Source organism: Armigeres subalbatus, chromosome 1 (genome assembly GCF_024139115.2).
Source record: "Armigeres subalbatus isolate Guangzhou_Male chromosome 1, GZ_Asu_2, whole genome shotgun sequence".
In the NCBI taxonomy this organism is placed as follows: Eukaryota; Metazoa; Arthropoda; class Insecta; order Diptera; family Culicidae; genus Armigeres; species Armigeres subalbatus.
Window position 1 is genome coordinate 248,689,771 of NC_085139.1, and position 16,228 is coordinate 248,705,998.

The 16,228-nt window shown below is 44.1% G+C and overlaps 1 protein-coding gene across 9 annotated transcripts in view; it reads right to left on the reverse strand.

Annotated features, from left to right (window-relative positions):
• LOC134206484 (stromal interaction molecule homolog) overlaps positions 1 to 16,228 on the reverse strand; it is a 142,118-nt gene that overhangs the window by 24,098 nt on the left and 101,792 nt on the right. For all 9 annotated transcript variants that reach the window (XM_062682214.1, XM_062682210.1, XM_062682213.1 and 6 more), the window contains exon 7: positions 11,322 to 11,369. In XM_062682214.1, the coding sequence (XP_062538198.1) occupies positions 11,322 to 11,369 (48 nt within the window). The remainder of the gene's footprint in view (positions 1 to 11,321; positions 11,370 to 16,228) is intronic.

Below are 16,228 nucleotides of genomic sequence, written 5' to 3' on the forward strand. Positions count from 1 at the left end.
AACGGTGAAAATGTGTTCGTGGAAGGGAGTGTGTCGTAAACCCAAAATGCAGAAAACGCCATCATACACTGCTGTGTCCAAAAGGTGGTGGTGCAAAATCAACCAATCGAACGCTCAAGCCATGGTCAGCCTAACACCCACCAGACGGAGCAGCAAACGAAAGAATTCAATTCTATGATGGCACAAGTTGCAATCGTGTTGGTGTCGGAAGTATCGGTTCTACCTACGGCGTTGATATACGTGAAAGCATCGAATGGAAAATTCGTGAACATTGGGTCGTTGATCGATTCCCGTTTAGAGGCGTCGTTGATTTCAAAAGCAAGCGTCAGTAAACTCCGTTTGTCACTATCAAATGGCAAAATTGTGGTTTCCGGTTTCGGGCAGCAACAAGCAGGTATAACGCGTGGGATCGTAGAACTGGCAATAGCAAATCGTTCCTGCGAAAAGGTTATTCTGAGAACCAAGGCTTTCGTGATGAACAAGTCGAAGCAATGAAGGAGGCATCAAGAAGCTACAGCGCTGTGTATGCAGAGGCTTCAGAATCAGTTATCTTTGACACGTATGTCGATGACTTCCTGTCTTGGTCACAAAGCAAGGTGGAAGCTATACAACGAAGAGACCAGGTCATTGAAATCTTGGAGTCAGCAGGTTTTAACTTGCAAAAATAGTCCAGTATTTGTTCGGATCTGTTTCAGGAAGAGAAAAAGACGAAACAAAAGTCATTGAGTGTAAATGCGGTGGATCATTGAAATGCTGGCTCAAGGCTTTGGGAATTCGATGGATTCATGCAGAGGATATTTTCACGTTCCAAGTCCATCTTGAAGTGAATAGCGTGAATACCAAACAGCAGTAACTTTCGGACGCCTCGTAAACGTTGAAATCACGTGGGCAGTGCAAAAAACCCGACAGATTGCGTTTCTCGTGGTTTAACACCCGACGAACTAGTGGAACAACAACTGTGGTTCCATGGCCCAGACTGGTTAAGCGAGGAAGAAGAACAGTGGAAAGCAAGTGATGGTAATTTGAAGAACATTCAGCCGCTACCAGAAGAGCGCAAAGTGAAAGTGATGCACACATTGGCCCAGCCGCTCAGCAATTACTACGCTGAACGAATAATTCTTGAGCGACTATCAAATTTTGCTTTAATAGTACGTACACTTGTAGTTTTCAATAAATCTTTGCAAGCGTGGAAAGGAGAAAGGTTTGCAATTGGTATTACACCAGATGAACTACAAGCAGTCAATATAAAACTGGCACGATTGGCTGAAGAAGACGTTTATAAACAATAGATGCAGGTTCTAGCGAGAGGAAATATTATTTCGCTTAAGAACAAACTAGCTTCTTTGTACTCTTTCTTGGACAACAATGGCACAATGCGTGTGGGAGGTCGTCTTCAGAAGCACGCTATGGTTATGACATCAAACACCCAATAATTCTACCTCGTGATCATCGAGTAACGGATCTCTTGCTGAAAGACCTACACTTGCGTAACCTTCACGCAGGTCCGACACTGCTAACAGCTACTGTGAACCAGCACTGTTGGGTCATTGGAATACGAACAGCGGTGCGACACCCCAATTTGTCTATGCTCTTAAGCGGTTCATTGCTAGGCGAGGTTACCCGAAACAGATATGGTCCGACAATGGCACGAATTTTGTCGGAGCTGACCGTTATCTTCAGGAGCTCCAATGTGCATTGAAAGTAAATAGCAAGATGGCGGAACAGTTGTTATCTAATTTGAGCATCAAATTGATATTTAATCCACCTTCTGCTGCTCACCGAGGAGGTATTTGTGAAGCTGCAGTGAAAAGTGTGAAGGGGCACTTCCTTGCAGTTGTAGGATCTAAAGCAATCACTTATGAAGGTTTAACAACAATACTCACACAAGTGGAGGCTTGCCTCAATTCACGCCCCATGTATGCCACGTCCAACAATCCCGACAACTATGATGTGCTGACGCCCGGACATTTTTTGATCGGGCAGCCACTGAACTTAATCCCGGAGCCCGATGTGTCGGTCGTTTCTACTAATAGGTTGGACATGTGGCAAAGACTGCATAAGAAAACCATCGAAGTCTGGAAACGTTGGCGTGACGAATATTTGATAAGCCTACAACCACGTGTGAAATGGCGCTCAGGCGAGGATATGCGAGATTTGAAGGAGTACCACCTGGTTATCGTTAAAAATGACAATACTCTGCCCGCTTAATGGGAGCTGGGCCGTGTTGTGAAGGTATATCCAGACTCTACTGGCATTGTCCGCACCGTTACCTTGCGACGTGGACAAGCTGATTATCTACGGCTGATCCAGAAGATTTGCCCACTACTACCAGATTGAGGCATGCTGCCTCAAGGTGGGGGAGGTTGCTTCGGCCTTTCGCCCAATGTTAGTTACTTCGGATTTCTTGGCAGACATCTAAAGACAATAACTTTGACTAGCGTGCTAAAGTGGAAATGTAGCAAACAATGCAAAACTAGCTTATATATTTGCGAAAAAGAGCGCAAGCATAGAGAGCCTCTCTTTTGCCCATGATCCATTAATAACGTAACGCAAAAATTGGCCGTTTTCAAGCACCCCCCCCATGTCACAGTTTTTGTATGAATCATTGAATAGATCGTATAGATTGTCACACTTCGAACAACCCCTCCCCCTCTCAGCGTTACGTAATTTATAGATGCGCCCTACGACCTATTCTCTAAGCAATCTACAAATGTTACAAGCTTTAACAGAATTAAAAATCGACAAATAAAAAACTGATATTTCGGCAATATTTACGTTAATTATCAGATTTACGGCAAATTAGTTGCAGATTTTCAGCAACTTTGAGTCAACCTTGTACGATTACACAATCCTACTTTATTGAGCGCAATTGCTGATGAAGCTGTGTTGTGACGCCAGACATAACTAAATAGTCATCCTACTCGGTTGGCATTGCACAAAAAATGCGTGTGAAAGAATTGGTTTTAAAAATATATTGTTCTAGTTCGGCTATGTGCCTGGTGTTGGAAATTTGATCTCATCAGTAGCTTCCTGAGCTGCGGAGGACGATGGAGGTCCTTCGTACCTTAGTAGGGAGAGCACCTGTCTAGCGTACTGGTTTCGTGGGATCAAACCCCACCGAAGGAAGTGGTTACCCTCCAATACATTTTTCAAACTAAATCTTTCATATGTTGTGCAATTGCCCAAATCGAGTTTCAGACATAGTAATGTATAAAACGCTCATAAGACCGGTGGTCTTCACAGTGTTCCCAGCTCCCCAGGCACTCCAACCCAGAATTCTCTTTAACCTTGTTCAGCTTTCCCTAATGGTGAAGCATAACGTACCCAAACGCCACCTGACGAATGAAAACTGAATGGGTAGGACCATTACAGCGTCCCTTTGGATAGCCTTGTAACACCCAAATGGACCCCTAAAACATCATGTTCCCCCCATCGATCAACGCAACACATCTGAGGTATCATCGCCCCTACCTGTGTCGGATGCGGAATCAAGCGATACTCTCGCCTCCCATACTTCCACTGAAGGTCAATCTCTGTCTTCAATGGAACAAGTTTTGGAACAATCTGCTAGGTTTGCTGACGAACAACAGTTTACCCTAGATCATAGCCCTACAGGAGGTTAACCGTGTCGCTTCCACTTCCCTGGATCGTTCCCTCGGAGAGAAATACAAGTGGATATGTAAGGTAGGTACAAATATACGGCACTCAGTAGCGATAGGTATCCTTCGGGAGATCCCCTATGATGTCTTTCAGATTGTGGAAGATCTCCCAGTCAATCGTTAGAGTCCGACTCCGAGGAAGCACTCCTATCAGTGTAGTGAATGATTACCTCCCCTACGGAGCAATCTCCAACATTAAGGTTGTGGTTGCATGTCTGATCCCTGAGACTTTCGAGGAGGCTGATCTCGTTCCCTAGAATTATGATATTCCTATCTTTTTCAATGGCCACTCGCCCACCGCCATTGATGTGACTGTTAGCCGGTCTCTTTTTCAGGTGTTAAAATGGAGGTCCCCATTACGGAAGCAACTACTACCCAATTCAGGTCACTGCGAACGCCTTTGTCACTAAGAGGGCTCGATGGCGGTGCGATGCCGCTGACTGGGAATCATTCGACGCGAGAAGTATCCCGCTAACGCTCTCCGACTTCGCCAAGGTCGTCCTTGACGCCGCTGTTTCTTCCATTCTCCTGAAACTAGTACTCAACGTGAAGGAAGGGCTTTGCGCTGGGTGGTTGGATGAGACGCGTCGAGCCGTCAAAGCCAGAAGGAAGGCTCTCCGAGCGCTCAGGAGGCTTCCCCCTGGACACCCGAAAAAGGTAAGTGCATTTGAGGATTACAAGCATAAACACTATGAATGCCGTGCAATCAGGCGACAAATTAAAACAATTGGAGGATACTGGATATTCCGCAATCTGGGGAAAAGTCAACGCGCTAAGTGGCAAGCGATAATGTGATCATCCGAATCAATGTAGATGGGACATTGATTCGGATGACCACACTATCTCCGACCCACCGGAGGTGGCCAATGCACTCGGGGAATACTTTTCAACACTCGTATCGGTAAGTGGCTACCCGAGCAAAAGTCTGAAATAATAATGAGAGCATATTATAGAAAACATATTTTGATTTCGACATCAAATTGAAATCATAATTTGTTTTCAAATATGAATCATCATGATTGATTACATATTTTAATCTCATTTTGCTGTAGATTTGTAAATTGTACGATTTGCTCTCATCGATAACAGGAATAGTTTTCGATTTGATGTTACAGTAAGATTTTTCTGCTATACATTTAGTTATGTTAACCGTTAAAACGACCAAAAAGATATCAATATAAGTAATAATAATCGGCGATTTCATAACATCAAAACAAGTTATGGATTTTCTCTCACGCTTTGCTCGGGTATCCAGCCAAGTTCCAAAGGCTATTAGCCGCAAGAACCCCAAACCTGCAGAATTTTAGAGTCCCGCTGGACTTCCTGGGTTCCTCAATGAACCAGCCCTTTGATTTGCTGAGCTTTCCTACGCTCTCGCCAGAAACAGCGGGAAATCTTCTTGCCCCGATGGGTTAGGTTATCCAATGTTGAAGAACGGAATTGCGGCCAGAAAAAGCGTTCGCGGACCATAACCTCGTAAAGATCCTCAGTGTCTCCATTGACCGAGGACTATCTTTAACACTTCGCTTCAGAGCGATAAAGGCCAACTGCAAATCGAGGAATAATCTTATAAAACGCTTTCCAAACCATATAGGACTAATAACAAGGCTTCCCACTTCCGGATAGGCCAAACTCTAATCGACAATCGAATACGGTATGAACTGGAGCTGACTTGCCTTGCTCGCAGGAAGGTTATCAGCATATTACTTACGGTTTTTAATCAGTACCTTCCTCCCGTCAATCTCCAACCAACCACCCCCCCCCCCCCTCCCGCAGGGGTTAGGATCCACTGGCACGGAGCGAGGAGCTAGCACTCCCCTATAGCCAACGTCAAACGCTCCATTGCGATGCGCTTCAAAAGAGGGAACTACTCGTAAGCTCTGCGTAGATCCAGAGCTGTTCAGCACAGACTACAGGAACCATGAGCACTCCTATACGGACGGGTCTGTCTCAAGACAAGGGCTCGGCTTAGGCGTCACCGGAAATAGTATCACAATCTCTGACGGCCTACCCGGACAATACTGCATTTTTCGGCGGAAACTGCATCCCCGCTTTCACTCTGTCCGACAAACTGATCCTTATCTTCATGGCCTCTGCCAGTTCCATCGCTGCGCTACAAATCGACAATCCGAAGCATCTATAGATTTAGTTCATACTTGTATGCCTCCAGTCCATCATATTCGTTTGGTTTCAGAATACACTGGGGTGCCAGGAAACGTCACTGTGGACATTTTAGCTGGAGTTGGTTTTCGAGGCCGAGGCTATGCGCCATCTTAAAAGATGGGTCTCCCGGGCACCTCAACCCGGGGGTTAATCCCATCCATCGATATTTGCAGGCCTCCCTGAATCTTCAGCGTTGTAAGTGCCCCGTCCCCAGTGATCAGGCTACCCGAGCACCAATACCTCTTCTTCTCAACCGCATCTCCAACATGGTAATCTGGGAAAGACCCTCCCAAACTACGTTTAAGCACGTCTTATTCCGTTTGCCACTAATCAACTACATCCTGCTTTGCAGCAACTTGAAAATTACCCCTTATACCCTCTGCAACGCTCTGTGTTCTTTCATGAGCGATCTGAAAAACTTGTTAACTAATAATTTGATCAGTTCTGCAGAAACGCTCTACTCTGACTGACTGGCTATAGTAGTGTTATATCATGAGAACAGCGCACTTCGTCATTGGATAATCGTAATTTGGTTACCATAACTAGCCACTCGGCCTAAGTTCACTTCAATGTGGATGACAACCGCTTCCTAATGTACCAGTTTTTTTCGTTCTACTTCTAATATCGTCCAGCTTGTATCACTCAGCAAAATTTTGACTATTTGAATGTGTTTTATTTTAAGTTGCTTTTGTATGCGGAGGCCCTTTTGGTTGGACCTGATGGATGCTGGCATCAGCCCCTCCCTTAGCCAGTGGCTTTCTACTTTACTTATGGGTCCTGTACACCTCCGAAGGTGCAAAAGGGCCGACTTGAAAGATCTCTATCCTGAGCTATGGCCAACTATCGATTTAACCTGTTGTCAGGTCAACAGAATTATATACCGCAGGCATCTATTGATGAACACCTGCAACCGTTGAGTGTTCTCCACAGATACACACCATGTTTCGCTAGCGTATAACAGCACAGATTTCACGTTAGAGTTGAAAATTCGTATTTTGGTGCGTTCACTTATATGCCTGTTTTTCAGATATTTTAAGCTCGCAAAGGCAGCCCTTGCTTTCTTGATCCGTGCGCCTATGTCGATCTTGGTACCGCCGTCTGTTGCCATACCAATATATTGGAAGCTATATGGTTCACACAGGATCTTACGGCACGGAATCCGGCCTGCTGCCACCGGAAAGTCGCATCGATCTTCTTCTGAATCCGGGATAGGATAACTTTGCATAGAACTTTGAGAACGGTACCCAGCAACATAATGCCGCGCCAGTTATCGCATACAGTCAGGTTACCCTTTGTGGGAACCTTCACTAAGATACCTTGCATTCATTCGACCGGGAAAGTTGCGGTGTCTCAGATATGACGAAATAAACGATGCAAAAGTTAAACGTATGTCATGGGGTCAACTTTTAGCACCTCGACTGATTATTCGATTTCATGCTTTGTATGGCTGTTTGAATCTCTATTATTATTTTTTATTTATTATTTATTCAGACTAAGGCCGAAGTGGCCTGTGCGGTATATAAGAGTCTCCTCCATTCGGCTCGGTCCATGGCTACACGTCGCCAACCACGCAGTCTACGGAGGGTCCGCAAGTCATCTTCCACCTGATCGATCCACCTTGCCCGCTGCGCACCTCGCCTTCTTGTGCCCGTCGGATCGTTGTCGACAGGGTTACTGTCCGACATTCTGGCTACGTGCCCGGCCCATCGCAGTCGTCCGATTTTCACGGTGTGAACGATGGATGGTTCTCCCAACAGCTGATGCAATTCGTGGTTCATTCGCCTCCTCCACGTACCGTCCGCCATCTGCACCCCACCATAGATGGTACGCAGCACTTTCCTTTCGAAAACTCCAAGTGCGCGTTGGTCCTCCACGAGCATCGTCCAGGTCTCGTGTCCGTAGAGGACTACCGGTCTAATGAGCGTTTTGTAGATTGTCAGTTTGGTACGGCGGCGAACTCTATTCGATCGGAGCGTCTTGCGGAGTCCAAAGTACGTACGATTTCCAGCCACTATGCGTCTCCGAATTTCTCTGCTGGTGTCATTTTCGGCAGTCACCAGTGAGCCCAAGTACACAAATTCTTCTACCACCTCGATTTCGTCACCACCGATGCAAACTCGCGGTGGGTGGCTCACATTGTCTTCTCTTGAACCTCTTCCTATCATGTACTTCGTCTTCGACGTGTTGATGACTAGTCCGATCCGCTTAGCTTCCCTCTTCAGTCTGATGTAGGCTTCCTCCATCTTCTCAAAGTTACGTGCCATAATATCTATGTCGTCGGCGAAACCAAATAGCTGGACGGACTTATTGAAAATTGTACCACTCGTGTTAATCCCTGCTCTTCGTATTACCCCTTCCAAAGCGATGTTGAATAGCAAACACGAAAGACCATCACCTTGCCGTAACCCTCTGCGGGTTTCGAAGGGACTCGAGAATGCTGAAACTCGAACTACGCACATCACCCGATCCATCGTCGCCTTGATCAACCGTATCAGTTTATCCGGAAAACCGTGTTCGTGCATTAGCTGCCATAGCTGGTCCCGATCGATTGTATCATATGCGGCTTTGAAGTCGATGAATAGATGATGTGTGGGCACGTTGTATTCGCGGCATTTCTGCAGTACTTGGCGAATGGCGAACACCTGGTCCGTGGTGGAGCGTTCGCCCATAAAACTCCGCCTGGTACTGCCCCACGAGCTCCCTTGCAGTTGGTGCTAGTCGACGGCATAAAATTTGGGAGAGTACCTTGTAGGCGGCGTTCAGCAATGTGATTGCGCGGTAGTTGCTACAATCCAGCTTATCGCCCTTTTTGTAGATGGGACACACGACACCTTCCATCCACTCCTGCGGCAAAACTTCCTCCTCCCAAATCTTGGTAATGACCCAGTGCAGCAGTGATGTAACTTCGGTATTGGCGCGTGTTATACGTCGGATCCTAGGCAGATCATGCCGAGGTGGTGGTAGCCTGGCCGGCACTTGAAAAAGTTGTTTCAAGTCTCGAACCAGCGCTTAAGCTGGTCAGTTGGGTCGGTCAATAATTGCTGCGCTTTGGCTTTCTAGCATTGGCATTATCACTGACAAGTGAAGAACTGAAGATCCTTTCAAAATTCACACATGTATAGAGAAAAATGTCGCCTGACTCTATGTGCCCACCTCGTCTTTTCCAAGGCTAGCATCTACGCATATATATTTTTTAATTAATTTGTTAAAAAGCTCCTATTCATGTTGGAAACTTGTATTATAGACAATAATAAGCCCTTCTATGCACAGTTTATAAAACTTCTAACTAACCTAAAATATGAGATGGAACATTGCTATATACTTGAAACTGTGCCGAAGGATATAAAGGAAATGAAGATGTGCGTATTGTGAACCAACAGTTTCATGACCATCCCTGTGTGTGATTAGTCAATAATGTGCGGTATGTGCATCTTAATAATAAATGTTAATCTCATTCTTCTTAGTACAATATCCAATTTACATTACAATTAATAAAGCTCAACAATTTTCGCAGGACCAAACAAGCAAACAGGCAAGCAACAAGATATTGACACGCACTATCCACTTTAGTAGATGCATTTAATAAGACACTTTAGTAGATAATCTAATCACTTAGATGAAAGCCAATTAGCAGACAGTATTGAGGTTAAAAACAAAATTATATATAAATAAAATGGCGCAACGCGATAATAAATTAAATCAAAAAAGAGTCTTACCTCATCAAGCAAAATAACGCGGTTGTCTTCATCTTTACTCTCCGCGATATCCTTTCCTATCCTTCTCGAAACAAACCGATACGTTGTGAAAATGAACAATGGACAATGGTAGTTGGAGGCGTTTCCCTCTAAATCATGTAGTCTGATTGATTTTATTCGTAGTTTCGCAAACGATTTCGGGAGAAGCATGTTTCCGATCGAATAAAAGCCAAATTAATATACGGGGGGATGCAATGAGTTTCAGAAACAGATCAGAAGGAAGCCATTCGGGGGATCAACGCGGTCGTCGCCGTTAGATCAGGTGAGGAAATATGAGTACATTCAGGGTACACGCAATATAAACAACAGTGGAACTGGAATAATGAACGGAACGGGCCAGGGTAGTATGGAACAAATAAAAACAGAAACAAGCGATTTTTGAATGTAATAGAAACGTGGCTTTACTCGAAATAAATAAATCGGTAAAAAAAAGATATAATTAACACGAACAAAACATAGACTTAAAACAGTAAACAGAGCGGTTTATCTTCGCTTACGATTAAAGATGCCTTAAGTCGTACATTATTTAGCTGGTTGCGATTAAATATTAGTTCCAATAATATTTTCTCTCAATTCTAATTTTTTTTCAGGCCTAAATTATCTGAAAGATGTAAGACAAAGCAGTTTAAGCATCATTTTTATGACCGGCGCAGGTCTGATTAGATTTATAGGAGTTCGAGCCTTCGGTATCAGCTTATTATGTTTATTTGTGATAATATAAGCTTACACAATATAAGAGAGATTTGAGCGATTCGTTAGAAAAAAGGAGTTATTTTCCTAAAATTCTTATATTGGAAATTTTTAATTATGTCACTGCCTTTTTCGCTTGTTTGCCTGCATAAATCAATATAACCAATTTTTCGTAAAGGATTAGGATTTTAAAGGATACCAATTAAGACGTAAGTATACAACAGATATTGCACATAGGATTTTTCCTTATTTAAGCACTTTCTTCGAGTATTTATGGCTTTATAACTGCCGTTTTTTTTATAAAGATATAAACTAACATGGATGGGGTGCACATCTTTTCAAGAAAAAAAGGTACCTAACCTCTAATAAAATGGTTTAAGCACGTGTTCGAAAATTGGAAACAAAATTCATGAACAACATTTTAATTTTGTGGCATAGTCTACATCCTTTTTCTGAATTAAATTTCAGAAGCGAAATAATCTTCTGTCTGCTCGACTCGCAATTATTCAGGAAAACATACTTGAAAACCACTTTCTACACTGATGTTTTACGGATGTTTGTGTTTGTGACGGCGTGCTACAAACTAAAAATAAGGCATCTTGGGGTTTTCAAACCACCCTTACCATGTACAATTAAAAGCTATTTTAACTAATAACACTCCAAGTATTGTTCATGGTTTTAAAACAGTTTGATAAAACATAGTCTGTTCTATAACTATTCTTCGGAAATCTCATACAACAGCCTATGTTACCATAAACACACCAAGCCTCTAAACGCACATAGTTTAGAATCCTTATAATGTTTACCGCAACTGATTTATAGCAAACTAAACATCATATGTGTAAATGAAGAGTAAAACCATACTAACAAACCGAAGAAGTTAGAACCAAAAACGGACGTGAGCTCGACTATCTCGATGATGCAATGAGTCACATTCCAATCCAAATTCCAATGATCATTGGAAGAAATAAACTGGATGATGATGGGGTAGTCGTCAGAGCGCACAGTTACTCGGATGAAAACATAGAAAAGTTATCAAAGCTGAACTGCTTACCTTGCACGGAGTCGTCATCGAGGTCGTCCTGGCTGCTAGAGAGGCGTGCTGTGTGGAGAAATGGAGTTTGGGAATTAGTATCGAATCAAACTGAACTGCCCATGATTTCGTAGTTGACGTAACAACCATTTTAAAAAATCAGCATTTTAGACTTACTACGCATTCACTCATTCAAGTGTTTGCGGGTTGAAATATTTTAGATTTACTATATGTTTGTCCCTAAATTATCCCAAATACACGCAAAAGTGCAATGGTTGTTACATCAACTATGAAACCATGGGCAGTGAAGGAAGAAACAACTGAGCGAAGCGGCGAACCAAGATTATTTCTTCAAAAGAATCTTTGATGTTCTCTTAATTTTACCTCTTCTTCTATGCTGCCTATACTATACTCCTAATCTATCTACTTATCCTTTTCTAATTATATTCTATTCCCGGGGTTGGCCTTGGTATCCGGGAAGGCGTAGCATATGTGTGCAGATGAACACCACTTTGCATATTTTTGCTGCACGCATTCACGCACCGATCCATGCAACCGTAGTGTCTGTTAACAGTATGCCGTGTTATATTATGTGTCAGACCGCCCTAGATGAGTAGTTAGAGCCCTCCCCGGATGATTGAATCAACGGATATCGCTCGAAGGCGTCCGAACCTTTTGGAAGGTGGCGTCCACGCCTCTTGAAAGGAGGCGTCCGAGCCTCTTGAAAGAAGGCGTCCGAACCTTTTGGAAGGTGGCGTCCACGCCTCTTGAAAGGAGGCGTCCGAGCCTCTTGAAAGAAGGCGTCCGAACCTCTTTAAAGGAGGCGTCCGAGCCTCTTTAAAAGAGGCGTCCGAGCCTCTTGAAAGGAGGCGTCCGAGCCTCTTGAAAGGAGGCTTCCGAGCCTCTTGAAAGGAGGCGTATGAGCCTTTTGAAAGGATGCGTCCGGGCCTGTTGATAGGAGGCGTTCGAGCCTCTTGAAGGGAGGCGGCCGGGCCTCTTGAAAGGAGGCGTCCGAGCCTCTTGAAAGGAGGCGTCCGAGCCTCTTGAAAGGAGGCGTCCGAGCCTCTTGAAAGGAGGCGTCCGAACCTTTTGGAAGGTGGCGTCCACGCCTCTTGAAAGGAGGCGTCCACGCCTCTTGAAAGGAGGCGTCCGAGCCTCTTGAAAGAAGGCGTCCGAACCTTTTGGAAGGTGGCGTCCACGCCTCTTGAAAGGAGGCGTCCGAGCCTCTTGAAAGGAGGCGTCCGAGCCTCTTGAAAGGAGGCGTCCGAGCCTCTTGAAAGGAGGCGTCCGAGCCTCTTGAAAGGAGGCGTCTGAGCCTCTTGAAAGGAGGCGGCTGAGCCTCTTGAAAGGAGGCGTCTGAGCCTCTTGAAGGGAGGCGTCTGAGCCTCTTGCAAGGAGGCGTCTGAGCCTCTTGAACGGAGGCGTCCAGGCCTCTTGAAAGGAGGCGTCTGAGCCTCTTGAAAGGAGGCGTCTGAGCCTCTTGAAAGGAGGCGTCTGAGCCTCTTGAAAGGAGGCGTCCGAGCCTCTTGAAAGGAGGCGTCCGAGCCTCTTGAAAGGAGGCGTCCGAGCCTCTTGAAAGGAGGCGTCCGAGCCTCTTGAAAGGAGGCGTCCGAGCCTCTTGAAAGGAGGCGTCCGAGCCTCTTGAAAGGAGGCGTCCGAGCCTCTAGAAAGGAGGCGTTCGAGCCTCTTGAAAGGAGGCGCTCTGAACATTCTGCAAGCTCGTCAGAGCGCACCTTTCAGAATACTTACAGAATAACAGTGCCACAAGGTTCCATTCTGTCCATGACACTGTTCATTGTTGAGATGCAGTCGATTTTCGGTGCGCTACCGAACAAAATCAGAAGATGCGAAGGTTGAAAGAGGAAGGCTTGCACCGGAAACTGCAGCCAGCTGTCAAAGCTGTGGATAAGTGGGGGTAGAGCGAAGGATTCACCACATCGGTGACATAAAGTCAAATGCGCGACGAGATCCGAACCAGAAGATCACCATCGATCAATCCCCATCCCGAAAATCAACCCCCTGAAGCGTTACTTTGTACCGAACGCTTACGTTCAAGTCGCACTATAAAAAAAAAAGCGTACGACTACGGATCATGCAGACAAAAGTAGCCGAACTACCGCATGTCAATCACATAACAGGTTGGCTCGGCGCTAGTCATTACAAAGCTATATGGAATTGGACTAGTGAGCCGAGGACGACCGGAAACACTGCAGACTCTTGCTCCCGCGTACAATACACTGGTTCGCTATGTTTTCAGAACATCCGTAACCAGCCAGAACATCTCTGGCATGACAAAAGCCGTCCCTCTATCATTCGAACTACTGGCTGTTCCATCTATTGTACGGACGACTATTAGGAAGATAGCAAAAAGTCGCCACAACAGCACCGTTCTGCAGGATCATCGAAGTTATACGGTTGATTGGAAGTACACCCAGGTTTTTTTTTACGCGGTTGGAATTCATTAATTTCTCGGTTAACTTGAACTTTCACAGCTTTTTAAATACCCCCTGAATTTTCTTTGATTTTTTGTGAATTTTTTGGTGGGGTTAACTCATTGTTTCATTGATGCTGAAGGCCTTAAACGACTAAAACCAAACCGTGTAAAAAAAAACCTGGGTGTAACATTTTTGCGAATTCTGCAAACCCTAATGGTCAAGCATACGTAACGTTTTGCAGTACACGAAAGACGAAAGCTCCCGGGTGGAGAGTTCACGTCGGCTATACGTCGAGTGCTAGTGACAAGCCGCTAGTAACTAACGACGACCTGGTAGAGGCCGCTAGGAATCTCAAATAGGGCAAGGCACCGGGTCCTACAACGCTGTCTGCTCTGAACGATGGAATTTTCTCGGGAGAACATGCTGTAGTGCTTCATTGCTGGCCAGGGGGGCCAAGAATAAAGCAAAGGGTTTTGATTTTAAGGTGAGAATTTTTAAGACACCAATCCACCCAGTAGAAGCATAAGTACTAGAACGCTCGTGGCGCTGTAGTCATTTAAATTATTTTGCCAAATAATGCTTCAACAAGCTTGAATTGGCCATAATTTATGCATCATGTTGTAGTGCTTGTTTAATTCCATCAACAACATCGGTTTGACACATGTAGTACCGGTACTTTGGCTGCCAGGTCAGTAGATGCATAAGTATTAGATTGCTAATGTCGTTCCTGTTCGCGTGACTAACATCTAGGTCACTTTGATCTGGCAGCCAACCCGACTAGAAGAGCATAACAGAAACTGAACACAATTTTAACATATTGTGATATTTATAATTTATTTTGATACAATTTTGTTAATTCATTATCTTTCAAATGTTGTAACAGGATTTTATCATAATATGATTTAAAAAAATGCTCAACACCGAATTGCCCAACAGTAGGCAATTAAAATAGATGTAGTAAAGTCCTCCAGCCATAGATAACACAATGCTGATATAATTTGAAAAGATTGCCTTTATTGCAATGTTGTTAGTTTCATGTTCTCGAAAAATATTCTTGTACATATAAAAACAAAAATTTCTGATTGTTGATCACAATCTGGAGACCTATCACGACCTGTAAAAAATTCCAACTGCACATAAACAATATATTTTGTATCTGATTCTGTTATAATTTTTTATCAAAATTTGTTATTTTTATGATAAAATTGTAACAAAATTTGATAGTTTTTTGTTTCCAGTAGTGTAATTTTTGATAGAAATTTAGGTATTTTAACAACATCCTGCACCATGTTTCTAACAAATTTTGTTTTAAAAATTTAGCATATCATAATAACATAGGTTGATATAATTTTGATATGACCTTCTAGTCGGGAAAGTACCGGTCGGTACTACAAGTGTCAAACCAATCTTGTTGAAGAAACAAAACATGCACTACAACATGGTGCATAATAAACGGCCAAGTTAGGCTTGTGGAAGCATATTTTGGCAAAATACTTTTAATGACTACAGCGCCACTAGCGTTCTAGTATTATGCTTCTACTGCCAGGTCGAAGTAACCCACCTGAGCAGGTTGTTTATTTCCGTTTTACCCTTTTCTAAAATAAAAAAAAAATCTCCGCAAGTTCGTAACACTTTTCAATTGGTTGATTTCCTTTACCCCGCTTCCATTCATCAAGGAGCTTACCTTTTACATATTCCAAGGTTAGATCCGCTCCTGATCGACTCTCCGACGCCGTAGTAAGACTCAAATATGATTTCGAAAGGCTTGACAAAATCATGGCCACTATGGCCACTATGTTCTTTTAGGTCTTCTCCCATAGCGATTAGTCGGTTGGAAAGGTCGGTTTTTCAAATATTCAGATACACTTCCTCCTTCCAACGCCATCTGGTAACATAGCTTGCGAAGAACATGGACCTTGCTCGTCAATAATGACCTTCATGGTAAGTTCGTCAAACGTCCGATATCTCCTTCCTCGAGAATGCTCGAATATCATGCGAAAGTAACTCTGAGAGCCCAATGACTGCAATGTCATTTATTTTACACAGGTCCGGTTGAGCGTGCCTTTTGTTTGTATTTTCAGCTCAAAAAGTTTAAACATTTCTGATCAGCTGATTGTTGACGTTGAACTCATACAAAATTTTATGCGACTTGCGGGTGAATATGCGACTTCCTTTTTTTTGCCTAAATCGCCGTGCCGTGGTTGTCGCAACGAATCAAACAGTTACAGCTTTTCCAGGTAGTTCCTCCCGAAGTCCACGCCACCATACCATAAGGCTTCTCGAGCCATGTACAGGATCACTGTAGCCGACGAATTCTTCCTCCGATTCCTTTGTGTAGGTCAACTTCGTGGATTTTGTACCTTTCAGGTTCCGCGACATTCCTTTTGCTGCTTTACAATACGCCTTGCCAGGATTCTAGCAAAGCTGACTGACCACGTTAACAGCGACACAAATGTGTAGTCTAGTCGATTGTGCGCGGTATTGCAGGCTTCC